The sequence below is a fragment of the Lissotriton vulgaris genome, chromosome 7 (genome assembly GCF_964263255.1).
Source record: "Lissotriton vulgaris chromosome 7, aLisVul1.2, whole genome shotgun sequence".
In the NCBI taxonomy this organism is placed as follows: Eukaryota; Metazoa; Chordata; class Amphibia; order Caudata; family Salamandridae; genus Lissotriton; species Lissotriton vulgaris.
The window spans coordinates 341421340-341448669 of NC_141695.1; the positions used below are offsets into that span (position 1 = coordinate 341421340).

The window sequence follows — 27330 nt, forward strand, 5'->3', positions numbered from 1 at the left end:
GACTTTGGGGGCCCCTGGCAGGACACCTTAGCCCCCACGGCCTATAATTGGTGGCCGAAGGGGTACCTAAAATACATCTCTGTAAAACCCTGCACTGTGTGGCAGGCACCATGGGGTGCCTGTGACATGGTGCAGTGTTTTACACACACACCTCATTTGCCCATAGTTGCCCTGTGTTATAAATGGGAATATGACTGAACAGTGTTCGGTCTCGTTCTAATCCGGCGGTCGGAACCGCCGACCGCAAGTCGGTCGGTCCTGAATCAGAGACGGTATCAGGCAGAGGCTTTCCGCCCAACACCGTAATGAGCCCCTTAGTGTATAGATGAGACCAGGCCCAGTCTATTTTGTCCAGAGTTACTGAACACGCACCTTAAATGCCCTGGCCCTCGATGCCTTTATATTTATCAAGGGACTCGTTCCTCTAGTAGTGCTTGCCTTAGGATCAAGCAGCATATTAAGTGTCAGGAACCTGAAAGAACAGTTGTGGGGACTGAACGGGCAAACACCAGAATTGTAAATTCTGTATTCAAACACAACTGTATTTATTATTAAGCACACAGACCTGACTTTTCAGATACTTTGGATGTCTAGAAACAATAAATGCATGAAAACTGTGTAGGATGAAGAGGTGCCTTCAATAAATCTCACAGCTAGATGTGGGTAGTTGAATAAGGCACTTTGACAACGTTTTCAAAATCCTCAGAGTCATTATAAACCTATGAGGGATAATGTTTCATTCGCCTGCTGAAAGTCTCTAGAATGGGCCAGTCTGCCCTCAGTTCAAAGAGAGAGATGTACGGATGGTGTATTTTTTCTCTTGGTGGCAGTGACTAAAACTTAATTTAAACTCAAACAAAAGTCTAACTTTACTACTCATAAATGCCCTTTGTGAATACCGAAAGCCGTGAAGTTAGAGTTTTGTCTCAGTTTACCTTTGTGAATCGGGCCCTATGTGTTTTTAAGGGTTTAAGCATCCATCACATATCTCATTGCATTGTATGTGTCAGTAGGGACTCAGACATCTTTGAAAAGTGGTACTGCACAGTACTTGTCTAAAAGTGATTACATATTTATCAAAGATGGCACAACACTTTGTGTCTCTGTAACAATCCAATTATCTCCAAAATTCAGCAATGCATGTGTCTTAAGGGTCTCACATATATTTAAACATGGCATGTCCATACAGATTTATGTACTAGCCTGACTTTCTACAGAAGTGTATGAACCAATGAGAATCCACCTGGCACTGCTCTGTGCAAGTGGACAGTGTGTAGACCTGTTGATTTTTCAATATTTATTTGTAAGCAATCAAAGGGCTGGTTACGAGTTTGACGCCATTGCGCCAGCTCTTCACCCATGGTATTATTAGTTTAACTCGTGTACAGCAGACGGTCATTCATCTTTATGGCAGGGCCTGAAAAACAGACACCGCATTGGGAACGGCAAAAAAGTTCCATCAAAGCATGGACTGTGACATCCATGCTGTGCTGGAACATTGGAGGAGCACAGACAGGGGGGCACATGGTGTGCCCTACTGAATGTATCCGCATGGCGCGGGGGCATGTAGGGCCCACTTTGTTCCTGTACAGCCAGCCTGTTCATGGCAGGGCTTCCGCCATGAAATGGCTGGCAGTGCAGGAACTTGTAATATGCTCAGCGGGACTGCGCCAGTCCCACTGAGAATACTACATTGTTGAACCTCCGACTGTTCCGTGGCGCAGCCATTGGTCTTTCGCCACAACGACTTTTGAAGTCATAATGGGGCGGACAGACCACCGCCAGCGCAAATCTGGCAGTCTTGCGACTGACAGACTTGTAATCAGGCCCTTAGAATCTACCAGGGCTGTCAATGCACATTGTAACTATTAGGTATGACATACGAGTTGTAACATGGTACAAAGTGTGCAATGAATTATATAAGACCTGTTATATTTATAATTAGTATACCTCTCTAGAAGTTGAAAGCAAACACAGTTTGATTTGAAACGTACTATCTCTTTCCCCCACTAGCGAACCCTCTTTGAAAAGAAGCAGAGACGGAAAAGACAAGAACCACTCATGGTACAGGCGAACCCTGACTCCAAAGTGAAACCTCGTCGTGGTCGCAAACCTGAGGACCAATGTCTGCTTTTAGACCAGAGTGGCAGTCCCATCGTTCCTGAGGGTAAGAGCAAGCCAGACCTCTACAGAATGCATCCCAGAGAAATGTCCTAGGCTCCTGAGAAGAGCATCACATAAGAAAGGGTGCAGGCATCTACTGTTGACATCAAATGAGAGAGGACTAATACTGAGCGATTCTCCTATGAGAGGCAATAGGATCCTAGAGTGGACATCTCCGGAGGGGAGACCTAGGCTCTCAATGAGTACATCATCTGATAGAAGGCCAAGTTCTTTAATGAGAGCATCACCTGAAAGAGTTTCTAGTGTTCTATTTGTATCTTACATTCATAATGACTATATCTGCAAGAGTTAGAGGAGGCTCTGAACCCTGTTTAGGGTGCTCACAATGGTAGATCAGGATCCTGCTGACTTCGTACGCTCAATAGGAGTCCCAAACATGTGCTGAAGACTTTTCCAATGAGTAAGCATTTTTCTAGGCTCATGCCATGTGCTCTTCAGCGATAGAGGTACCCAGGCTCCTGTTAACAGATGGTCCGGATGTATGACATTACAACGCATGCTTTTACCACGCATGCTGTTACAACGCAGTTTTTACAACGCATGCTGTTACAACGCATAGCGCTTTGGGGTGCTGGATAGTGAATAGTTTAATTTACTATTCCAACTCAAGTCCCAGTGGATAGTAGGGAAGGTGTTGGATAGTAAATTAAAACTATTCCCTATCCTAGAGCGCCCCCCAGTGCAATGCGTTGTAATGGTTTTCGTTGTAAAACCTGCGTTGTAAAAGCACTGCGCTGTAAAAGTTTCGTTTTAAAGGATGTTTGCCGATGGTCCCCATACCTAGAGATGCCTAGAAGCATACTGAGAAGGCTCGTAGCATACAAACTATTGAGGTTCCTTCTGATGGCATGTTTTAATGTAGGCTGCCCATTAAGAGAACACTTTAGTCAAAGACCTTGACATATTTCAGGGTTAGAGAGTCCTAGTATCCTACTATGAGTGCTTCTCACAGGAGACAATCTCACAGGTCTGCTGAGAGAATTCCCTTTAGTACAGTGGGCACAGGCTCCTGCTGAGGATCACCTTCAGGGTTAGAGAAGCCCAGACCCCTGCTGGCATTGCGGTTCGGCATTAGAAGACCAACCCGGGCTCCTACTATAGATACACCTAATATTAAGAAGATCCGAGTCTCTGCTGAGGGTCTTTCAAGGTTTCTCGAGGGCTTCCACTGAGATCGTCCTACAGGTTAAATGGGACTTAAGCACCATGCTCCCGCTAAGGCTGCTAGTCATGATAGAAGAGTGACACCTGCTGAAAGGACTTACTATGGTAACACAATTTCTCCCAGGCTCATGCAAAGGCATTTCCCAAGTTATGAGAGGGCCCGCGATCTCATCAGGGCCCTTTCTCTAGTTCTGACTCCCTTCCAACTTCCCAAAAATATATACAAATTTCAGCAATCTGGGAACATACTTTCTCAATTTGAATCTAGTTTAACACCTGGCAAAGCAAGACACTTTCACTTGTGCATTTGATGGGACTATTTTCTCATGCACATGTTAGCATGATGCTGCCAAACCACTGCATGCCACATGTGTGCTGTGAACTTGTAAAATCTGACTGTCACAAAGTTATGTCTTATTTGAACTGAGAATTCAGCACACTGTTTGTCATACCATAACATTAAAACATATCACTACAAACCCTGCTTCCATTTAAATAGGGCTACCTAACAGCATCACAAGAGGCCATGACTGCTAGAGCACATTGTATCAAACTGATTGTTTAGGCACGACTAAACCAGAGAACCTGCCCCATGTACACCAATCAGATTAGAAAGAAATGCTCCGTATCAAAGTTGTGTGAAAAATCACAAAATACATTCCCCGGCAAATACTTTACTTCACTCAGTAGTGAAATATGCTCAGCTAGAGGAATGCTTTCTTGACGGCATGATAGTATATTTATCAAGAGTGTGCATCATTTATCAGGGAGGGGTTGGTCCAATAACATTTAACAGAATCAGAAACAGTATGCATACATCTGTGGGTGGCTTAGATGTGTTGAGAATATTCATCTTTTTTTCGCCCAGTAGACAAATCAGTGGAACCTATTTGGGTGCTAGGATATTAATTCAACAACAGATATATTTATTGAAGGAATTTAATTGGACAATTGATATTATGGAGGGTTTCATCCTAGAATTATGAAACTCGAGCCACCTCATAAGCCGCTCGTGGGAATATATTGTATTATTTCTGATGCTAGTGGCTTTTTGCCAGAAATAAGATATGAAGCAGATATTTAATGGCAGAAGACACTGCCCCTCTACTTTGTTTGCAGTATAACAAAAAACCGCGTCCCTAGTAAAATTGTACATTCCAATGACCTCTGTGATGCAACCAATTGACATGCAGAGATCACTTTTCTTAGCATTAACGGAAGGAGCGATAACATTAATATACTTAATGGCAACATTTTAAGTCTTGAAGCATTTCCGTTTGAACTGACACTGTTGTTTGCACACAAGGAAACCTTCCAGTCCGGAAACAATAATGAAAGCTGACTTGTTGCCTGCAGCTAAGAAACTGGTTGTCTCGAGAACTTCGAAGAAAGAGTCTTGCCCTTTGTTTTTTATGTTTAGAATACAATTGCAGAATGAAGAGTGTGACTATTAACAACAAGTGGTCAGAAGATTGACTTGACCTAGTTTTCCATGCAATACACTAAGGGCTGATTATGATAGCTGGCGGACCACATTTACCCCCGCCATATTACTGTGGCGGGGGATACCGCGGCAGACGGAAAGTCCGTCCGTTGCTTTTCCGCCGGTCGGCAATCGTCACGATTGCCGGCCAGGCGGAACTCGGGCAGAATATGGTGCCGTGCCCGGAAGGCACCGTCATCTATATAATGATGCCTGGCGGCTCAGGCCATTCCATGGCAGCGATGCTGCCATGGAAGGGCTGGCGAGCATTGGTTTGGGGGCCCATTGCGGGCCCCCAGAGGGGTGGGGGGCTGCACTTGGGGGTACCTATGGTATCCCTCTACATTGCCATGATCAAAATGGCAGGCACTGTGCTGGGCCTGTCACATTGTGCATGCAATGGTCAGCATGGCTCCTTGGCATTGCGGCGGGTGCCTCATACAGCAGCACCCGCCGCAATGTCAAAGATGCGGGATGCAACCATTGGTCACTATGCTGTTTCCCGTTCTTCAGGAGGTCACCAGCATGGTTTCCTGTTCTTCTGGAACTTTCTTCTAATTATCCAATCCTACTTCCCCAGAGTCCTTATATTTTGTCGGACGGTAATGGCAAATCACACCCTCTGCCAGTGGAGGGAACACTTCGGTTGAAGGTGTGGCTGATTGCAGAAGTTGCTGGGATATCCCATAACTTTTGGACTGCTCTTCTTCTCTCATCAGGAATGTGTGTGCGGATTCTACAACCAAGTGATATTGTTCAGTGTAGTGTAGATAGTCCCATTGGTGTATGGAACAGAGTCTGGATGCCCTAGGGGCAGATATAGTTCACACTCTCAACTCTCTGTCAGAATTATTAGAAGGCGGTATGGCATATCGTACAGTCAACACCTTACAATCCACGATTTTTAGGCGTACATGTGCCTAGCAATCCGATTCCAATTGGAAACATTCATTAGTATGTAGAATTTTGACAGAAATGAGTTTATTGATCCTTAACTAACATACTTGCATCTCTGGGAAAGGAATTTTGTCTTACGCTGTGTAAGTGATCGGCCGAAAAATGTATTCTTATTGAGGAAACATTTATCAGGTAAGTTGGCTATGCTTTTATGTCTGATTAAATGCAACAGAGAGTTTCAGATTTAAGCGCCTTGGATATATCTTCCAGGATGATGATGAATAATCATCTAAAGCTCAGACAGAGATTATGACCAGCGTACAATGGCAAAACTACGAGCCCACCAACATATGGCCTAAGGAACTTGAAGCCTCTCTGACAGCATAAAGAGAAGTTAGAAACCTAGGAGTAAAAATGGATTCAGACCTACATGCTAACAACATCATACAGAGTGCCTTATATGCAATTAAAGCACTACGTCGCATATTCACATACCTTGCACAACAACATAAACGGCAAGCCATGCTCTCGCCATAATATTCAGTAAAGCTTGATGATGCCAATAGCCTATGTCTTAGTGCACATGCATCCATTATTCGCAAAAACAACTTGTTAGTAAGAAGAGCATTGTTTAAGGTACTTTGCATTGTTTGCAGACCACCAAGGAAAAGGAGCGGTATACCTACAACTTAAATTCAAACAACACAAAACAAACAAACCAATGGCTTCATGCTCTTGGTACTTATCATCACACCACTTAACAATAAGAAATCCATAGGAGGCATTGCTTTCTCAGCACAAGACGCCAAGATTTAGAACTCACTACCAGCCAGCATTAGATGCACCCAAGACCATATACCCTTCGAAGACCGTTGGAAATTTGGCTATTTCACAGATAACTGCACCACCTGCATCCCAGCAACAGAGCCCAGAAAACAGTTGCACCCTGAAGCGCAATCCTCAGCTTACAAGTCACGAATTGCTGACAAATCAACCAGAAAACTGGTTTCATTATGCAGGTAAGCAAAAACTGGCAGGCCTCTGGTTTAAAGTGGCATTATGTAGTTAAGCAAAAAATGACAGACCTGTGGATTAAAGAGGCATTATGTAGTTATGTACTTCCATATATAAGAGTAATGGCCCAAAATAACACTAAAACCATAATACGCAGTGGTCAGCAGACAACTGTAACTTATTCCTATTAAATTCACATAAGACCTAGCTGCTATGAGAGCTAACCATCACTCGCATCGTACAGCCAAACATTACCAAATCAACTAGGCATGGAATAACTGGAGAGATCTGTCACACATCGCCGGACAATTTGGAGGACTTTACATTGAACTGTTTACTGCAGGTCCTAATTTTCTATAAAATCTGATTACTTTTTATCTCACAGAGACTCTCAGATATGTAATGATAATACAAATGTCATCCCAGCAGATCTATCCACTTCTCTCTATCTCCAACCATGCCAGCTCAGGACCAAAACCGTTCACAAAATCTCATATTGGACAATCCAGTGCAGTAACCAGAAAAGCTCACTACATCACATGAAATACCATAAAGGGACCTGCAGAGCTGTTCAAAGCTACATGCTTGCTGAAAACCATAACAATGTGCATCTGCATCTTACACACAATCATCCAACAAACTGCTGCTCTGCGTGCCATAACACAATAGCCTCACCTCTGTGGTCACCAGGAATGACATGTAAACACTTCCCCCCCAAAAAATCATCCTTCCAACCACACACCCTACATGGTGTAGCGTGCTACTCAGGTAGGCAAGTCCTTCAGTGCCTTACATGGGTTAGTAAGCGCTATATGAATGCTACAATATAATACAATACCCTAGCTGTAACGGACCATGGGTCAGATTTATGACCACTTCATTTTGCGTATTGCAAAATGTGATTTTTGTGCGACTCGCAAAATGGAATTTACAACAGTGTCTGAGACGCTGTTTGCAATTCTCAAATTGGACACATGGGACGTGCCTCATTATTATTCCTAAGGCAGATTTCAATTTGCGACCCATTGGGAATGGCCGGCACTCACAAGGATGGTGGCCTGCAGGGATCAGTAGACCACCATGCTTGTGACTGCTTTTTTTAATAACACAGTTAAAAAAAAAAGCAGCCCATTTTCCTTAAAGCCCAGGGATTTCATACTTTTCATCTGGCTAATGGCATCAGTGATCTCCTGTTTCATCAGCTCAGTGTCCATAAGTGGCTCACTTCTCTGAATAGTGTTGGTGTTGGTATCTCCATGACAAAGTCTTCCGGGCTATGTGCCGGGGTCACCCCTCTAGCCCTGTAGAGCTCTGTAAGGTGATCGTAAAGGCTTGTGCAATGGTACCGGGGTTTCGGCCACCCGTCCTCTTCCAGAGAGATGGTGGGGGTCCATCACTGGCCTCCCTCCTTTTTGGATAGCCACACCAAAAGTTTGCCTTCTTTATTGTCAACATCATAGAGTTTGCCCTGTTTTGCCCTTTATAGTGAACTGGCCTCCTGGTGCAGCAGGGTCCCCAGGTCATTCCTCACCACTTTTATCTTATCTGCCAGGCTAGAGGTGGGGTGAGCCACGTCATCAGCCTCCCATGTTGCTTATTTTGTTTCTAGATTTCTAGCCTCTTTGGCAGGCTCCTTCAGCTTACCCGAGATATGCACAATGAGTTGTCCTCTGCAGACTGTCTTATGTGCCTCCGCAGCTTCAGTGTCCACCGAACCTGTGTTCTCTGCAAACTAAAGTTCTGTTATCTTGGTGACCATTTTTCTAGAATTCCATGCCCTCAAGTCCCAGCCAGGAGTCTAACTTCCATTCCTCCCTTGTCCCCTGAGTGCTTGTGGAAAGGTGTGTTACAAGAGGGGAGTGGTCTGAGATGCCTGTCCCAGTGTTCCTGAACCTTCATACATGTTGCTTTGGCATCAGGAAAGTAGTCCAGTCTGGACATGGACTGCATTCTATTTTTATTTATTTATTTTTAAAGTTTTCTATAGTGCCAACTTGACCACCTGGGGTCTCAGAACGCTTTACAATTTATACATCAAGCGGAATACAGATACAAGCAATCAAAGCAGAAGCAACCAAGCAAAGAATAAAGTCATGTGGAGCAAAGGGAGTCTCGAGACCATATCAGCTGGGCTGCAAAACTACGACTGTGACCTCCATAACAGATTGAAAAGCAGACAGAGGTCTTTACAATTTATACACCAAGCGTAATATAGATACATGCAATCAAAAGAGAACCAACAAAGGCAATGGTAGAGTCATGTTGATGCTGTATGTGAATTATCATGTCCCCGGGTGCTCCTCATTCCCTCTCGGCGCGGCGTTCGACACGGTCCCACACGTTCTACTTCTTTCACGTCTGGCTAAGATTGGTCTGTCAGGCGCCGTGTGGGACTGGTTTCGGTCATTTCTGGATGGGGGGGCCGAGCAGATCTGGATCCCAGCATCCTCCTCCTCCCCTCAACCAGTAACTACAGGTGTCCCACAGTGTTCCTCACTTAGCCCCCTTCTTTTTAACATCCATGTTACCCCGCTGATCCATCTGGTGAAAGAGTTGGGGGCTAAGGTGATGGCATATGCAGACGATACCCAGCTGCTTTTTACCTGGGACAAAGATGCGGACACGGTATTACCAGTACAACACTGCCTGTCCTCCATTTTCAAATGGCTGGCTGAGGCGCAGCTGAAATGTAATGAAGAAAAACGGAGGTTCTGCTCTTTGTCAAATTCCCCCCTAACTTTAGAGAGCAGCTCTGGCCTCCTGAGTTTCCTTCACCCACCTCATCAGGAAATGCAGCAAAAACCCTGGGGGGTATGATTTGATGAACGTCTTTCCTTTTCAACACACATCAACAAGCTGGCTGGATGTTGTTTTGGCCTGCCTAAAACCCTCAGAAGATTCTTCCCCCTCCTTCCTCTAGCAGCGAGGAAAACTATTACCTGCGCACTGATCCTGTCTAGGCTGGACTATGCCAATGCCCTCTATGCTGGTGTTCCTGGGTACCTGTTGAAAAAACTGCAGGTAGTTCAGAATTCAGCGGCCAGACTTCTGTTGGACATTCTGGCTAGAAACAGTGTCCGGCAACAGCTACGCTCTCTTCACTGGCTCCCTATGTTGGAGCGAGTTAAATTTAAATCCTTGATTTTGGCCCACTGCGCCTGCATGATCGTGGCCCTCTCTATTTACAGAGGCGCTTTTCTTTTTATGTTCCTGTACATCCTTTGCGGTCCTCGTACCTTTGCTATGCTCTGATCCCTCGCTTTAAGTTTCAGAGAATAGGGGGCAGCTCTTTTACGGTGAAGGTGGCAGCTGCCCGGAATGCCCTTCCTCTTGCTTTACGCACAATCCAGGACCCAGCTGTGTTCAGGAGGAAACTGAAGACTAATCTATTTTCTTGCTAGTACTCCATCTCCCCTCCCCGCTAGGCTCCGCGCCGGGATACTCATGAGTAACTGTGCACGCTATAAATGTATGTAACACTTTATGTAGCTTAGGTCTGATAACCCCATGGTGTCAAGAAAGGAAGCCAATAATGAGTCAGTCTTGGGTTTGTCCCTTGTTGTCATCAATCTGTCAAGTGCTCCCTAGTGGGTTAAATTGAGGTCACAGCCTACAAAGAGTAGGGCGTCTGGCACAGCTGTCATACACAAGCCAATTTTCGGCCGTCCATCAGGCAGTATTCCCAGGGGTAGATGCCAGGATGCTGGAGTCAGGCTTACCCCGGTACACCGTCCTCTCACCGCTGCCTGGCCACCATGTGTGTTGACTCATGTGTGGAGGGGAGGGATTGTTGTACCAGTATGCCCACCCACCCTAGAGCTAGCAGAGAATTCGAAGTGCACCAGTAAGGGATATGTGCCATGGTTCAGCACCCTGCATTTGTTTCCTCCTGGGTGTGTTTCTTGCAGGAGAATTATGTTGAGATTTTGCCTCGCTAGGTATTTCCACATTGCTCCCCTCGTCAGCTCACTCCGTAGGCCAATAATATTCCAGGTTAGGATCTTAATGGGGAGGGGTCAGAGGGGTGTGCATGTGTGGTGTGGCTGGTGTCATGTATGTTTTTCTCTGTCCGGTGTACTCAGTGTTGTATGTGGACTTCGTATACCTTGTGAGAAACCCCTACTACCTCACATCCTCCTTCTAACTTCCTTTTGCCATTGATATAAAACTAGCCACCTCCCCAAGACTTGAAGTGTCTGTCGCCCCAAGTACATTGACAATAACATCATGTTGTCGCTTGTGATAAGGCAGTGAGGAGTAGGTGTGGCCCTCCTGAGGTTCCGTATATGCTCAATTGTGGCATATCCTCATCGTAGGCCCCCCATGGGTTGGACTGCTGTGTCTATGCATACCCAGGCTGCCCCTATTGCTCTTCATTTGATTGTCATCAGGGTGACCACCACTGTCTACTCGAGTTTGGCATGAAGTTCTCGGATCTATATTATCCTTCATCCAAGCCTCTGGCCAGGGCCTCTCAATTTTCCCTAAGTCCCAGGAATGGTGCTCTTTGAAAATTCCACCACTTTGCTCTCCTAGTCTATGTCTGGGCTCTAGTCAGAGCAGCTGCTGAGTGTCTGCGGGTTCTTACTTCGAGGCCTCTGTCATCTTCATTTTGGATCCTGGAATTGCTCTCTGGAGTGTGGGAGGGTAACCACATGCTTCCAACCAGTCCCACATGGCTGCGGCCGTCTGGAAGAATTCTGTGTCCCCTTTGTTGCTGATCCGCAGTTTCACCGGGAAGACCAGCGCATACTTCAAATTTAGTTACAGGATGCATGAAGATCGCTGGCTGTCTCCGCACCGCTGTGGTGTAGTCAGGATAGATGTTTGCTGAGGCCCCCTCTATTCGCCAGGACCGTGGGTGAGGGTGATCTGGAGGATATGGTTATGGTCCCAGAAGTTGAACAGTGAAGCCCCTATGTGTCGCAGGGGGTGCACCAGCAGCCTGCCCAGTACCCTTTTTGTCCTTTCTACTTTAAACATCTTCGTCGTCTTGTTATGTTATGTTAGCGAAGCTTATAAAGCGCACTTCTACCATGGATGTCCTACACACTGACTCACTGTAAGCGGGGTGCCTAAACCGTAAATAACCAAGTCTTCAGCCCCTTTCTGAAGGAAAGGAGCTCTGAGGCCTTCCTAAGATGTAATGGCAGGCTGTTCCAGGTCATCGCCGCACCATAGGAGGAACTCTTACCTCCCCAACTGGCCTTGTTGATTTGGGGAACGGCTACTAATCCTCCTTCGGTGAAACTCAGCTCTCTGCCTGGAACGTACCATTCAAAGCACTTAGTCGGAAAATCCGGGCCACTGCCACTCAGCGTCTTAAAAACTGTGCACAGTGCTTTGAATTGTGCTCGTTTTATAACCGGTAGCCAGTGCAATTGCCGGAGACCGTCTCAGGCAGAGGCAAATCTAGGTATCCCAATTAGCAGTCTTGACTCTGCATTTTGTACTGTCTGTAGTCTTACCAGATGTTTTTTTTTCAAGTTAAAGTACAGATTATTGCAGTAATCGAGGCGGGACAAAATGAGGGCTGAGACAGCTGTCCTGAAACCATCTGCTGGAAGGAGAAATATAATTTTTCTCAAAATCCTAAGGAGATAGAAACAGGTAAATACCACTCCGCTCGCCTGGTCCCAAAAAACGAGTTTATGATCCAGGATCACACCCAAGCTTTTGGCCTTATCTACAGGAGCTGGAAATTTGCCCATACCCTCCGGCCACATGTCATTAGACCAGATGTGTGGATTGTTCCCAAATATAATGACCTCGGTCTTGCCTGCATTCAATTTCAAGCAATTAGAGGCCATCCAGCCAGAAATATGGCCATCATGTCTTTAGTCCCTCGTTTAATGGACAACACAATTTGTGTGTCGTCTGCATAAGATATTAATTGCAGCTCGAAGGACCTTATCAGTGCCGCCAATGGACTAACATAAAAGAGAGTCTGGCTCAAGGAGGAACCCTGCGGCACCCCACATGGGAGGGAAAACGGCTTGGATTTGTTCTGATCCATCTCAACTGTTTGGACTCTGTTAGCCAAGAAAGATTTCAGGAGGTGCCAGGCCCTTCCTTCCACCCCTGCCTTCGCCAAACAGTACAACAACACATGATGATGCACTGTATCGAAGGTCGTGGACAGATCCAGCTCTGATCAACTGCTGCTCTGACCTCCTCAATGGACTTGATCGGGGATTGCTCCGTGCTATGCCCTGCACGAAATGCAAACTGTGTGGGGTCAAGCGCATAAGTGCTTTGAAAGAAAGCGCTGAGCTACCTGTTAACAGCTTTCTCCAGCAACTTGGCTGGCAGCAGGAGACGAGATATGAGTCTATAGTTATTGGGATCCTCTTTATCCAAATTGGGTTTTTTTAATAGCGGTAGTATAGAAGCGGATTTCTAAGGCCTAGGGAATCCGCCCACGTCTATGATAGTATTAAACAAGGCGTGAGGATGCAAGCCACAACCTCAGGAATGTTTTTAAGTACTGCAGTTGGGCAGGGGTTCATTGGTGACCCGGACCGCAATGCCCGCAGCAGGTTTGTAACCTCTGAGACCTGAAGCGGATTAAAACCCACCAGTCTGTCACCCACCAACATCACCCCTGAGACCCGGCTAGCTGCCCCCTCTCCTGTCTCCCCTTGACCCTTAGAAAAGGAAGAGAAGATAGCCTCCACCTTATTCTGGAAGAAAGAGGCAAGCTATTCACAAAGTGCTGGGCTACTTTGTGAAGTAGGTTTGGTTGGCTGAGTCAGATTGGCGATGGTCCTGAACAGTTCTTTGGAGGATGAATTAGCATCCTTTATATGCTCCGCAAAGTACGCTTTCTTGGTCTCTAGGATTAATTTCTTGTAGCTAATGAGGCTTTCTTTATATTTTTCTCTATTATTAGTACTGTACCCTTTCCTCCAGACCATTTCAAGTCTTTTGCATTCAGTTTTATGCTCTTGCAGTTTCACTGAGAACCATGGTGCTGAAGGCTGTGCTCTCCTGGGGGTAATAAGCTTACTTGGCTCAAATTTATCACATGCGTTCTTAATCCACCCAGAGTACAGGTCCTCTGCAGTGTCAACATTTGCTGGAAAAGTTCGCCTATTCCAGGGCAGAAAATTCCCCATCTACGTGCTATCTATGTTTTTCCAGGCCCGGATGGAGATTCTCTCCCTGGGCTTCTGATTAGACCTATTTAGCGGGTTTTGACGAAGCATAAAGATAATGGGCGTGTGGTCCGATCAAGGAATCTGCACAGTTTCAGATATGGCCAAATCATTATTATTAGAGAAAATGCCATCCAAGGTGTGTCCCGCAACATGTGAGGGACCAACTACACGTTGTTCTAAGCCCCCTTCACGCTCTTGCCTCAGAGTACCTACTATAGGAACCAATCCTCTAGGAAAAGTTCTGCGCTTGGCCCCTCAGTGTTCACCGGCACCCCCACCATCCATACATTGTTGCACCAAGAGTGGCCATATGTGTACTCCACATTGTCTTGCAGGGGTGCAATAGTTTTTGGGATGGCCCTCATCAAGTTCTTGTTATCATTAACTGCTGGTTTTGGTCAAGTCAGCGTGTTTTCTGTCTGCCACCCTACTTTGTCCATCAACGTCTTGTAGTAGGCCCACGGGAGGCTGGGGACCAGGGCCACCATGTCAATTTTCTGTTTCAGGGATGCTTTGGGTCTCTTATGGCTGCCAGTATTGGCACTTTATGTATTTCCAGGTCCTGAGTCGCGCCTATGGGGCACTTCTGGGTGTTATCGGTTTACCGAATAAATCTAGTGGCTGCTTCCAGCTTCTCTGCTTTGGATCGCACCATCTCTGCTTGGGTGTTGCAGCCTTTGTGGTATGTCCCTCATCTGATTGCCTGGGTTTGCCAGGGACACCAGCCTCCTCACTGGCCGCTGTCGACTGTGGCCAGGCTGCCGTACAAATGGCCTCACAAGGCGCTCCTGTCCAGCTCTGGACCCCCTTCCAGGCTGCGGCGGGCTGGCTGCCCTGCCCTGCCCCGGCCCAGGTCAGAGGCACGGCCCACCCTTGACAGTCGTCCCCTACACCACACAGGCATGAGTACCTTCTGCTCACCTCCAGCACAAGCGAATCAGGCCCAGTCCAATACCATTTAGAAGTCGCCCTCTCCTGGTCTCTCTCATTGGCCAGCGGCTCTGCCAACTCCCTGGGCCCTAATCAGGCTACCATCTCTGTCACTGACTGGGGTCCTGCTGTGCTGTCATCATCAGGTTTCCTGAGGCCAGTTTGGTCTCTTCAGGATCCATCTCTCATGTCAGGGTTCTCCAGGGACCTCCGCAGGCAGGCTTTCATGCTGGGACCTAACTCCTTGGCCTCCGTTTACAGCCACTCTCCCATTGTGGGCTCTGTAAATCTCCAGTCCAGCCGCCGGAGTCAACCCCCGCCCCAGGTATGAGGCTGCTCGGTCTTTAACGCTTTGCGGATGTAGCCGCCGCCATCTTGCCATGCCCAAGCCAGGAGCAGGCTGCCAACATCAAACCCCTTGAGGGTCCCCGTGGTGTGCCCAGCCAGCGTCACCATCTGTTCCAGGGCCCTAAGAAATTCTGGCTTCAACTCCAGCCTGCCATTTGCCCCATAGGGCTGCAGTATCTCTGTCCTCATGCAGCTGTGGAGCGCAGCCAAGCTTTTACGCTGCTATCTTGCTTGTTTCAGTGAGGGACCAATACGTGGATGTAAATGTTCCTTGTGCTACATGCTGACCCATCCACCCAGATGAGGAATGAACAAGGTGTTCAGAACCCTGTATGTTCAATATGAATACTTTGTTATACCATTTTCGGTAGTGTAGTAATGAGCCCTAGCAAAATCATCTGGTGATAGAGCCACTAACATTTTCCTTATGCATTCAGCCTCATGCTCAGAAAAGGATCATTTGAATGGAAAGGAAAGCCATACAGAAGGCAGTGAACATAGCGGAAATAGGTGGTGCATACAGCTGATTCAGGTAGACATGCGCTCAATAAATGATGTTAATATTAATAATCATAATACAGCAAAGAAACAAATAATAACTCCAGACAGCATTGCCATAAAATGTTCCCAAACAGCTGCAAAGTCACTGTGGCCCTGCTACATTTACTTTGCTAATATAATCTCCCTAAACACTTATGGTTCTGCTGGGGCCTAAACCATGAAGGGTGTCATTTATTGTTTGTGTTTAGCAAGCCCTTTGATAAAGCATTCCACAAAATTGTGGGTGAGGACAGTTTTACAAACAAACAATGTTTGCCACTTAAACCTATAGCGTGATTTTTCATACTCCTACATCTTTGTTGTGTTTTGTGATCAATAGTGGAGGTCGAAGTAGGAGTCCTCCCTCTTTCCCCTATATTGAGTGTGATATAGTCATTGAATGTTTGCCAGAAAGGATACTCTGCTTAAAGCGTGTCGGAGTACTCTGTCTACCAAACTGATGACGAGGACTGTTGTGGTTCCGCTGGCAGTGTCTCTACTGGATCCACCTGTGGAAACTTGACATTGTTGAGATTGGGGCGGTCGGTGTGAGTACTTGAGGCCATCTGCTCTATTTTGCTGTCCTTTTTAGGTCTTGCCTACGCAGCGCGCATGCGCTGCATAGGAAAAAAGACTTTTAGTAATCGATTCACTTTTGCAGGCAAAAACGTGCACCATTGCATTGCTTTCAATGGCAAAGCGTGCACGTTTGCCTATTCCCTTGTGGGAGCGAGCTTTTAAACCATCTCTTAGTAATTAACAGATTGCTCCTGCTCGCTTCTGCAAGGGACACAGGCGCAGGTCCCCTCCTCTCTCCCCTCCCCCTGCTGCCAGTGCGATGCTTGCGCGCTTGTTTGGCATACCTGCAGTGACCCGAGTGAACCATCTTCCAGAACCATTGCATATGATCATACAGTTCTGTGCAAGCAACAAAAAGGTAAGACATTGAAGCCCTTATGGGCCCTGTGCACATGTTCTACCCTTAGGACTTTTATATCTTTGGACTTGAATCTCGGGCTGATATCGCGTGTCCATCAACATTAACGACAGACTAATACCGCAGCAGTGGTGTTTCTGGATTAGGCTCCATATCTGACCTTCTGTTCAAGAGCGTAGGTGTCCATGGTGCAGCTACACCAGGTCTGCGAGGCCGCAACTTTCCAGGTGAAGGTGACTGACTGTGACGTTGGGAACAGGGAACGGTTACTGTGGCCAGATTGTGTATTCCCATTATTCCCTGTTAGGTTGCAAAATAACTATTGTGGAGCATGATTATACCTGGTTACTATGCCTCAGAATTGTCCTAAAGCTGTGCATGTGTGGAAAGTGTCACGAAGGGCTTTTTAATCCCATCAGCACAAAGTACTTAACTCTCCACAGAAAAAGGAAAGACTGGCTCTTTTCCTCGCAGAGAGGTGATGCACTGCTTGTTAATGCTGTTTTTGTCATCTGGGCTGTTTGCAGACTTCTCCGTCACAGGCCATAACATTCATGCCAAAGAGCCGTAAACTTAAACTGGCCCACTTTCCACTAATTCATCTTTCAGTGAACACGCCCTTTGAAGTCGATTGCCACTAGCCAGTCTCAGACCATTTATGATATGGTGACGCCTGTTGTTGTGGTTAGTGGCAGTTTTTATAGGCGTGTTTGATTTGAGTCATTGCATTTAGTTGCTGGGAAGTGCACTCCATGGACCGCCATAATTAAACATAAAGATTTGCGTGCCCCTGGAGGGGGTGGCAGGGGAAGGGCACCACACAGGCCAAGAGTGGCATGCCCCAGGAGGTGGAAGGTGGGAAGGGCACCGCACATGCCAAGAGTGCAACACCACAGGAAGTGGTGGCGAGGGAAGAGCACCCCATGAGCCAAGAGTGGTGTGGCGAGGTAAGAGCACTGTGCGGAGAGATCCATTGCAAGAGCAGGGACACCGAAGACAGGAGTTGCTCTTGTAGTGTAGGGAAGGCCAGCAGAAGAAATATAGTTCTGCCAAATAAGCGATAAGCCCGGAAAACGTAGGGAAACTGCACTTGGCCAGTGCTGTTCAGCCTTCAGCGGAACTGACGTATGGGCTGCAGGAACCAATTAGGACCCAGGAATTAAGAGCAACGGATGACTGAAACAATGGCAACCAGCAGGCCGGATTACATTCCCGATTCTGTTTACAGCAGGTCTTTCCGACAACGCATGCACGCTGTCTAGGCTTGACCTAAAATCTGTAAATTGACCCATATCTGGTAATAAAGCACAACACATCCAGAAGCCCAAAAGTGTAACAAGCATTTAAGGAAAAATAGCAAGAAACCAGGAAATAATCAAGAGACAATTGTCATGTGAGCCGACCAGAGGTCTCACTCAAAAAGGTCAGCTGAAGCATGTAATGCTAAAATGCATGACATTTTGGACATGTTTTATATACTTTTCCCTCAATGCAAGTCTATGGAACATACACACTTGATAGAAACTTTTTGCATCAAAGTGGCAGAGTTTTCTCAAAGAGGAAAATGTGACATGTCCTTGAAACTAAGATACAAATGCATGAACACAATGTTGAATTTATTAATTTCTAGCTTCTGGTAGCCAAACATTGAAACTGAGGCTACACTTTAGTACATGTGCAGTTGTACTACTTCTAATAATATTACTTCCAGGCCCACTAGAGTCATGAAACACAGCATGCATAATAAGGCTTATTAACACTTTAGGTAAATATACAAATGACACCCAAATCTGATTATAAAATATATCAGTGCATCATGTGATGTGCACATGCAGGGGAACATTAACGTTAAAGCTATAGCAGTTGATCATTTTTCACATTAGGGTAATTTGTTTTTCAGAAGCAAATTCCCGCAATTAGAAGTTTGTTTTTCAAAACAAAAAGTGTTTTTGAGTGGCCACATGACTCATAGAGACTGCTCAGCCAACTTTTAGGGCCATCAAAGGAGCCGCTGTGCCTGTGGCTCCTCTGAAGGCTTAGAGATATTGTCTAGGTAAACTGAAATATCTATATGGGGCAGGCTTTAATCTGGCAAGTGGCAGAGATTATGGCCTCTGCGTCCCCGGGAGAAGGCTTGTTGTATCTCTAGATAAGCCTTTAGCACTCTACAACAGTGGTTTGTGTTAATAGGCAAATTATCCTCCTTCGAGGGAATGAACAGGAGGCTAGTTTCAAAAGTATTTTTGACACATTCTCGTAATCTTTACAACCTATTTCACCAGGTGACTGGGGTTCATTATAGCCTGATATTACACTCACCTTCGAGTGATAGATTTGTGACTATGGGGTTTATTTAGCGATAAGGCGGTTGGCACGCCAAAACAAACATTGAGGTTAGCATTGTGCATCCACAATATGTAGCTGGACTATGGGTGTACTTTATGAGTATATTTTCTACTTTTGTAATGTATGCTTTCCTTATAGCCAATAAAAATCTTTTTTTTTAAATCAGTTGCCATTCTTTTATGCCTATTGTAGCATCTCAAAATCCAACTAGCAGATAACACTTTACTACTGAAAGCAGTGAGTTCAGCATGATGTTACTTAAAGCAGAGTTTCCAGCATGATGGTAACTACATAGATACCTGCTCCCTCCTCTTGCTACAGTTTATGAGGAGAGCACACTCTCCTGGTTTCCTGATGAGTGGGAAAGTCACTGTAGTACCTGGTAGATTACAATTGATTCTGTCCTATTTGCAGGGAATAATGCGCGCAATGACGCCTCCATCCTGACAAGGTATTTCCCCAAACCCTGGATGTTCCCGAGAGCAGGTCAACTTGGGGGGGGGGGGGGGGGGGTATTTGGCATGTGTGACTTTCTTTGGCCTGGCCTCTTATGTTTAACAGAATCCCCCAGACACAAAAAGTGGGCCCTTAAGGCTTACATTCCTGCGCTGCAATTGCAAATTCTGCAAGCTAGCTGGTGAAGAAAAGTCCTGATTTTATTAAAGACAAAAGAGGTGAATATTTTTCTGTTTCTTTTTCTGCTGTTTATTGAATAACACCTTTAAAGTATAAGAAATTTCCCACAGTTCTGGTCATCAAGGAAGGAAGTAACAACATCGAAGAATAAATCATCACCCTATAAATAGGTGCAGTCCATATCCCATATCTTCTTTTTGTGATGATTGAAGGTCATAGTCAATGAAAGAATCAAAACAGTTCAAAAAGTAACAGAAATCCCAAAAGTAATCAATTAGCATTCTCATTGCTTGGATGAACCTCCATATGGACCATGTTCTACATCCTCCTGCTCAAACCTCCTTTGAGGCCACAACCCTTCCCCCCACCCCCAGCAGACTGAGCCCTAAAAGACCTGTGTCAACTCCCCTCAAGCGCTATCACCCTTTTGAACCATCTACTTAGGGTTGTTGCAGATACCGGCGTGAATGGTTTGTGTAATGAAATTAATAACTGGGGACACATGTACTCAGGGACTCCATCACCTACACGCACTACTTAAGGCACCTCACCACACACTGCTTAGGATGTGAGGGGAATGAAGGGCTCTTTAGAGAGGTAGAAGCATTCTTGGTATGCCTCGTAATGGAGTAATGGTGAAATAATTGCTGACCTATACCCATTCATTTTCCTATAGAATATCTGACCAGCCACCAAAGAGACTCAGTAATTCAATACCCCTGTGACATCTGATGAAACGGGATTCATACCCTGTTCAATATGCTAGCCATTCCAAACTTTCCAGGCCAAGTTTTAGGCCTTAATTGTGCCTTCTGCCCATGATTCCTTGCTATACCCTGAAGCAGATGCATCACCATCATAATAACTGTATTTCTTTCTTTTTTTTTTTTTTATTTAATCCTCATTTGCCTGGACCCTCCTCTTATTCAGCCTCCAACTGCCATGCGCGTGTTGACTTAAGGTGCAAGTTTACCCCTGCTCCTGAAAACGCGATTTATGAGAATCGGCAGGAGATGGCCCGAAGAGAAAGCGGGTAATGACTCCAAACTTAGTGTTTAACCAGTTGAACTAGCCTTGAGACCAAATGAGGGGGGCCTAGTTCTTGGAGTTCTAAGGCATAATCATTGGACCGGGGAAAAAAAAACAAAAAACCCGGTTACTGTCTCCACTGAACCAAAAAATTCCAAAAAGCCCGGTTGCGTGGGCCACCTGATCTCAACAAGTCTGTTTTAGAGGTTGCATAGAGAGATGACAACCAGTTTGCATGTGTTGGTGCCCAGGTTTCTATCCAGACCTTGCATATTTCCCTTCTTGCAAACAGTATTGCATAAAACAGAAATGTCCTTGCATGACCCTTAATGCTATTATCCCATCCAAATATAATCAAGGGGAGTGAAATAGAAATCGAGATATTGAGGATAGAGTCCAAAGTCACTTTTACCTCATTCCAGAACTGTAATATGTTTGGACAATCTTTAAACATGTGAATGTCCGAAGCTGCGATGCAGTTACATTTATTGCATTTCTTCCCTGGGATGAATTTAGACAGTTTTAGAGGTGTAAAATAAGCTCGGTGTATCGTAAAAAAATGGTTACGCCTAAGCCATGCAGGTTTAACACATTTATATAGCAGGGTGCAGGATTTCTGCCAGAATTCGATACTCTGGGCTCCAAGTTCTGTACCCCATAGTTGTTCCGGGAGGATGAATTCTCCATCTATCTCTTCTAACAGGCTCCAGTACCACTGCGAGACTTCTTTGCCTCCTCCTGATCTAGCTACCAATTTCTCTTCAGTGATACTGCACTTCCCAAGAGTTACTCCAGACCTGTCCAGTGCTTTGAACCAACTGTCTAGTTGTAAGAACTTAAACCACGAAAACTCTGAACCCAGTTGATCCCGTAATTCCTCCCAGGGCCTCAAGGATTCGCCTACCAATAAATCTCCCCATGTTAATATTCCTCCTAGTCTCAACGAGTTTGCAAGCCTGTCTTCTAGACAAAGCGGCAACCCTGGAGAGTCCCAAATGGGTGCAGAGTTAGAGTAATATGGTAAGCCTTATATGTGACCATAACTTCGCTTGGGACATAAGAATTTTTAATTTTACTTTTTTGAAATATTTCTGATCGCCATATTTAAACATGAATCCATTAGTTGGTAACCCAGCACCAATCAGCATGGCGTTAAACATGAGACCAATAGAGGTATTAGATGGATTTTTTAGGAGCATTCTTGAGTGAGACAGTTGGAATGCCCACGCATAATATTGCAAATCGGGCAAAGACAGGCACCCCTTTTCCCTCCTCCTTCTCAATTTCTTCCATGCCACTCTTGCCGATTTATAACACCAAACAAAGGAATTGAGCTCTCTCTGACATTTCTCCAAGGCTGCGTTATCGAATGCAAGGGGGATGGAGTTAAAAATAAAAGTAAATTTGGGAAGGATGGACATCTTCATCAGACTTATTCTACCAAGGATAGTCAGTGGGAGATTGGACCAAGATTTTAATAATTTCTTGCTTTCATTAGACACTCTCTCGAGGTTAACTTGAGCGATTTTGCTGACATCTTGCACTATCCGAATACCCAGGTATCTCATTGAGTTGGTTATTTTTAGCCGTAAATCAGGGATGTTCCAAGCCATGATGTCGGTTTTGCTTGGGTTAATCTCATAGCCCGAGATCCGGCCAAACTCTTCAGCTCTCCTTATTACCTCTGGATATTAATCTCCGGATCTGAGGTAAAAACTAGGATGTCGTCTGCATACAGAGCTACCCGCTTTTCCCACCCCCCAAATCTGAAGGATGGAATAAGTTCATCTCTTCTTAGGACTTCCGCAAATGGTTCAATATACAGATTGAAGAGGAGGGGGGAAAGCGGGCAGCCCTGTCTAGTGCCTCTCGACATCCCAAATGATTCAGATAGTGTTCCATTTATTAGGAGCCGTGCAGATGGTGAGTTTTACATGAGTTCTATAGTGCGGCCAAATTTCTCCCCAAAGTTAAACTTCCTCAGTACATCATTTAGGTAGGGCCAATTTACCCTATCGAAGGCTTTAGCCGCATCTAGGGTGAGTGTTGCCAGCGGAAGGGAGAAGGATGAGGCGATGTCAATTGCCCCCACAAGGTCGTACGTTAGATCGGAAAGCTGGCGACCTTTGATGAAGCCCTTCTGGTCCTGGTGTATAATTTCACCCACTACTGATCCCACTCTGGCTGCTAAAATGGAAGCAAAAATCTTGTAGTCACTGTTCAGTAGTGATATTGGGCGGTATGACCCGCATAAAGTTGGGTCTTTGCCAGGTTTGGGAATCAATACTATGGTGGCCTCGCTCCACGATCGAGGGGGGTCGTGACCTTCCCTCAAAATATCATTGAAGAGGGCCGTTAAAGTGGGGACAATTGCATCGGCCAAGGTACGGTACAGTTCTCCAGGAAGTCCGTCAGGACCTGCAGCTTTGCCATGTTTAAGTGACAAGATGACCTTCCTTACTTCTATTTCGGAGATATCCATCTCAATCCCCGCTCGTTGTGCGAGTGAAAGGGATGGTAAAGCGATCTGATTTAACCATGTATCTCTTGCCTGTTGGTTGTCAAGGATATCTTCCCTGTAGATCTCCTCAAAGAATTCCCTGAAGACTGTACTTATTTCTTGATTTGCTGTCCTGAGTTCGCTTTCACCTTCAACCTTAATTCCTCTTATATGGCTTTTAGCTTGATCAGCCTTGACCTTCCAAGCCAAGATCTTACCCGCTGTTTCCCCAAATTCAAAGTTTGAGATTTTACTCGCCTCCCATCTCTTTGTTACTCTCTCTTGTAAAATGTTTTCTAGCTGATTCCTCAGATCGGAGATGTTCTTTTGATCTTGAAGCGACCCAATTGAGCCCCCGAGTCTCTGCTCAATTATTTCTAGTTCTTGTTCAAGATTGTGAATTTTTGATATATAAGTTTTCCTCAGATAGGAGGCTCTGTTTGTAATACAACCTCTCAAATATGCTTTTAGAGCCTCCCAAACTGTATCGAGAGAGGCTGAGCCGAGGTTGATATCCAAGAACATGCTAATTTCGGTTTTTAAGTATGTCACTTCCTCCTGCTCTAGTAAAATAGTACGGTCAAATGACCAAGAGGAATGTTTAATTTGATCATGAAGTTTTAGCGTAAATGAGAGAGCTGAATGATCCGATAGGTGGGAGGGTATATACGTGATACTAGGAATAGAATTTTGGAGGCAGTAGCTGAACAAGGCGAAGTCAATTCTTGAGGTATGTTTATACTTTAAGTTCCTATAGGATATACCTTGTTTGTTACCCGCTTTTTCTCTCCATAGATCTGCCAAGCCTATTTGTTCCATAATCCCTTTGAGAGACTGTCTAGCTTTAGAGGTGGTATGACTTCTATATCCGCTGTGGTGAGTGGATTTATCTAGTCTTGGATTCAGTATAACATTAAAATCCCCTGTCCATATTATAGGTTCCGTAGTGGTCATTAAGTTGTTCCTGACTATTTCTAAGAAAGACGGATCATCTATATTGGGGCCATAATATCCGACTAGGTTACACACCCACCCATTGATGGACAGCTTAACTAGAAGCCATCTTCCACTGTTGTCCTCGTTACAGTTGAGGATCTGCACCTTTGCTGTTTTTTTGCAGATTAAAAGGATTCCTCTTATATTAGCGTTATGATCAGTGCTGATGAATTTGTCAATCCACTTTTGTTTTTTTAGTATTGAATTGACCTCACTTTTTAAAAGATGTGATTCTTGGATTATAATGATCTGCGCTGGGGAGTCCCGCAAGTATTGAAAAATACGTTCTCTTCTCCCTTGCACACGTAGACCATTAACATTCCAAGATAAGAACTGAACTGAGGTAATCTTTCTACATCCTCCCTAGTATATTCTTCCCTCCCGCTCACTTTGATGTTATTTCCTTTATTAGCCTTATTTGTCTTATCAGTGGCAATTGAGTGGATTAAAGGAAAAACCTGAATTTGAGGGCCAGATTCCTGAGGATAGGTTTGCATTTTTGTGTTTCCCCCCAGCTCCCGACCCCCCCTTCCCCCCCCCTTGGAGAACCCACCCATACTTACTCCGACCAGATGTATGGCACGCTTCGCGCCAAGCTGCGCCTTCTCCTCCCACACCACGGAGTGCTCTTCTTAAAGAAAAAAAAAAAACTAATTAGTGCCCTGTGCATTAACCTGTGTAGGGTCTTACATATATTTTCTTCCCCCTTTAGTAATCTTCGATTATTTATTTATTTATTTATATGATTATTTTCTTTACTCCCATACCTTTATTTATTTTTTTTCTTTTTCTTTTATTTATTTATTTGTTTATTAGGGTTTTTTTTTATAATTTCTTTCTTTTTTTTTTTTTTTTCTAAATCTTTTCCTAGAACTTTTCCTAAAGCCCTATAGAGCGCCCCCTAATACTGTGCCCACTTCAAACTACATTCTCAACAATGATACATCGAGTCAAGTAAGAATGAGGTAAACAGGGGAAATATAGAGAAGAATATGGTTAATGATTCTGCTCACTTAAAGTTTACCCTGGGAGTGATTACAAATGTATTCCAGGAGTTCATCTGCCTCATAAGGTGATCTGACATTGTGCATCTTATTGTTATACATAATGCGCAAGAAAGCCGGGAACCTCATCTGGACCGTTGCACCAGCTGCTCTGAATTTATCCATCTTCTGGCCCAGCTCCCACTGCCTATCATGCGTAGTCTTGGATAGATCAGAGCGGATTTCGAAAGGGAAATCAGGGCCTTTTGTGGTTTTAAGTCTAAGGGCAGCGTTGAGAATTTTCTCTTTCAGGGCATATGTCAAGAAGTTTATAAGGATTTTCCTAGGCTTCGTCCTGCCAGAGTTTAATCGGAACGGGTCGCGGTGAATTCTCTGTATGTCTTTATCCAACTCCTCTGCTGACTCTTCGAGGTCTAAGGCTTCCTTCAATAGTTTAACTATAAAGCCTTTAAGGTCTCCGCCTTCCTTTCCCTCCGGGATCTTAAGAAGGCGCAAGTTATTTCTGCGTGAATAGTTCTCTAGCGATTCCACTCTATCTTTCATCGTGTCCCCTTCCCTCCGTAGTTTTTGGATTTTTGATTCGGCTGCATCTAGGTTTGCTTTCATTTCTCCAATCGAGCTCTCCAAAGCTTCTGTTCTCTCCCCCAAGCCATCTACTTTCCTCTCCAGCGCTTCGCAAGATGTCCAAATGTCGTTCTGATTTGTCTTGGAGACTAGAAAGTCATTACGAATCTCTTCTCTCATTGATGCGATTGAGGCTGCCAGGGCCACCAATGCGGACTCGGTGTTAGTAGCGCCCTTGAGGATGTCTCCTTCTTCTTCTTTGTCACTAGCCACTAGATTATGTGAAAGACCAGTGTGAGTCGAAGATTGCACTTCACCATCATTTACCGGGGCGTTTGCTATTTCGCTCAGTGGAGGTGGAGGCAGTGGGTCAGCCATGTCAGGTACAGGGGCAGGGGCTGGGGCAGAAATATCAGGAGCTCTGGTAGGGTCAAAAGTGTCCGAGTTAATGTTGGTAGTAATCAAACTGACAGGAGGGGTATCTATTCTGACGCTCTCGTCCTGGTTGTTTACTGGTATCAAGTCTAATACTTGGGGCAGTACCTTGAAAAAAGAGCGCAAAGAAGGGGTTACTCTCCCAGCACTACAAGTTGGATTCAGAGCCTTGCATCCCTCTTGGAGAACGATTTTACTGCTTTTTTTGCTTCTTTTCCCTTTAGGTTTAGACTTAGGCTTAAGATTCTGGCTTGACTTTCCCCTTATTGAGGTTGTACAGGTGGAAGTAGAGGGCTCGCTTGTTGCACAAGTTTCGGTAGAGGGCTCAATTGCTGCCACTTTCCCAGAAACAGGGGACTCTGGGAGTTGTAGTGTTTCCTTACCAACCCTTTGTATCACTTTCAAGTTTTTAGTTACACGTTTAAAACGTATAGTGTCTGTCCTTCCACGAGAGATTTCCTTAACCTTCACACCCCTCTTGCACGCAGGGCCCTCCAAGCACACAGAAGCCTCCCGAGTCCCTTCTCCGAGAGTAATTGATTCCCCGGTCCTGCCCTCCTGCTCACGTCCGCTACGGTCGGTGGACTTGGATCCAGCCTGCCTCTGCAGCAACTGAATCCCCGCTCCCCCAGAACCAGCACAGCCCAACCTACCTCGCAGCTGACCCCGCGCAGAACGGCCCAGTCGAAGCTCCACGGCTGCTCTGTGCCACGGGCCCCGAAGGGGCGAAGAGCTGCCGGGAGAGCTGCCGGAAGGTGGTAGCGAGGCGTGACACATCCGTGACACATCCAAGGAAGGAACCACCACAGCAATCAATCGGCAACTTCAGGTTACGATCCGGGTATGAGAAGATGCAGGACAAAGCTCAGACAGCATTTCAAAAAGGCATATTCCCGTGAAGCAGACCTAGACAGGGTAGCAGGTCAGAGTGATGAAGGGCTGCTCCGTGGTGCAGAGCTCGACGTCTGACGCGCGCGCCACACTAGCCTGCGGCCGCCATGTTCACCCCCCCATAATAACTGTATTTTAATCACAAAGATCTTATAGAGTACATCCCAACCAAATACATAAGCCAGGGTGGTTATAAAATGCCAAAAAAGTATAGCAGTCTGTAAAAAGGATACTTAAAAATACCATATAGATATTAAAACCATACACCAATA

The 27330-nt window shown here is 45.4% G+C and overlaps 1 protein-coding gene across 1 annotated transcript in view; it reads left to right on the top strand.

Annotated features, from left to right (window-relative positions):
- The window catches only part of LOC147701538 (tubby protein homolog), a 132567-nt gene that overhangs the window by 52323 nt on the left and 52914 nt on the right, over positions 1-27330 (top strand). The window contains exon 4 of the mRNA XM_086928670.1: positions 2014-2167. Within this exon, the coding sequence (XP_086784796.1) occupies positions 2014-2167 (154 nt within the window). The remainder of the gene's footprint in view (positions 1-2013; positions 2168-27330) is intronic.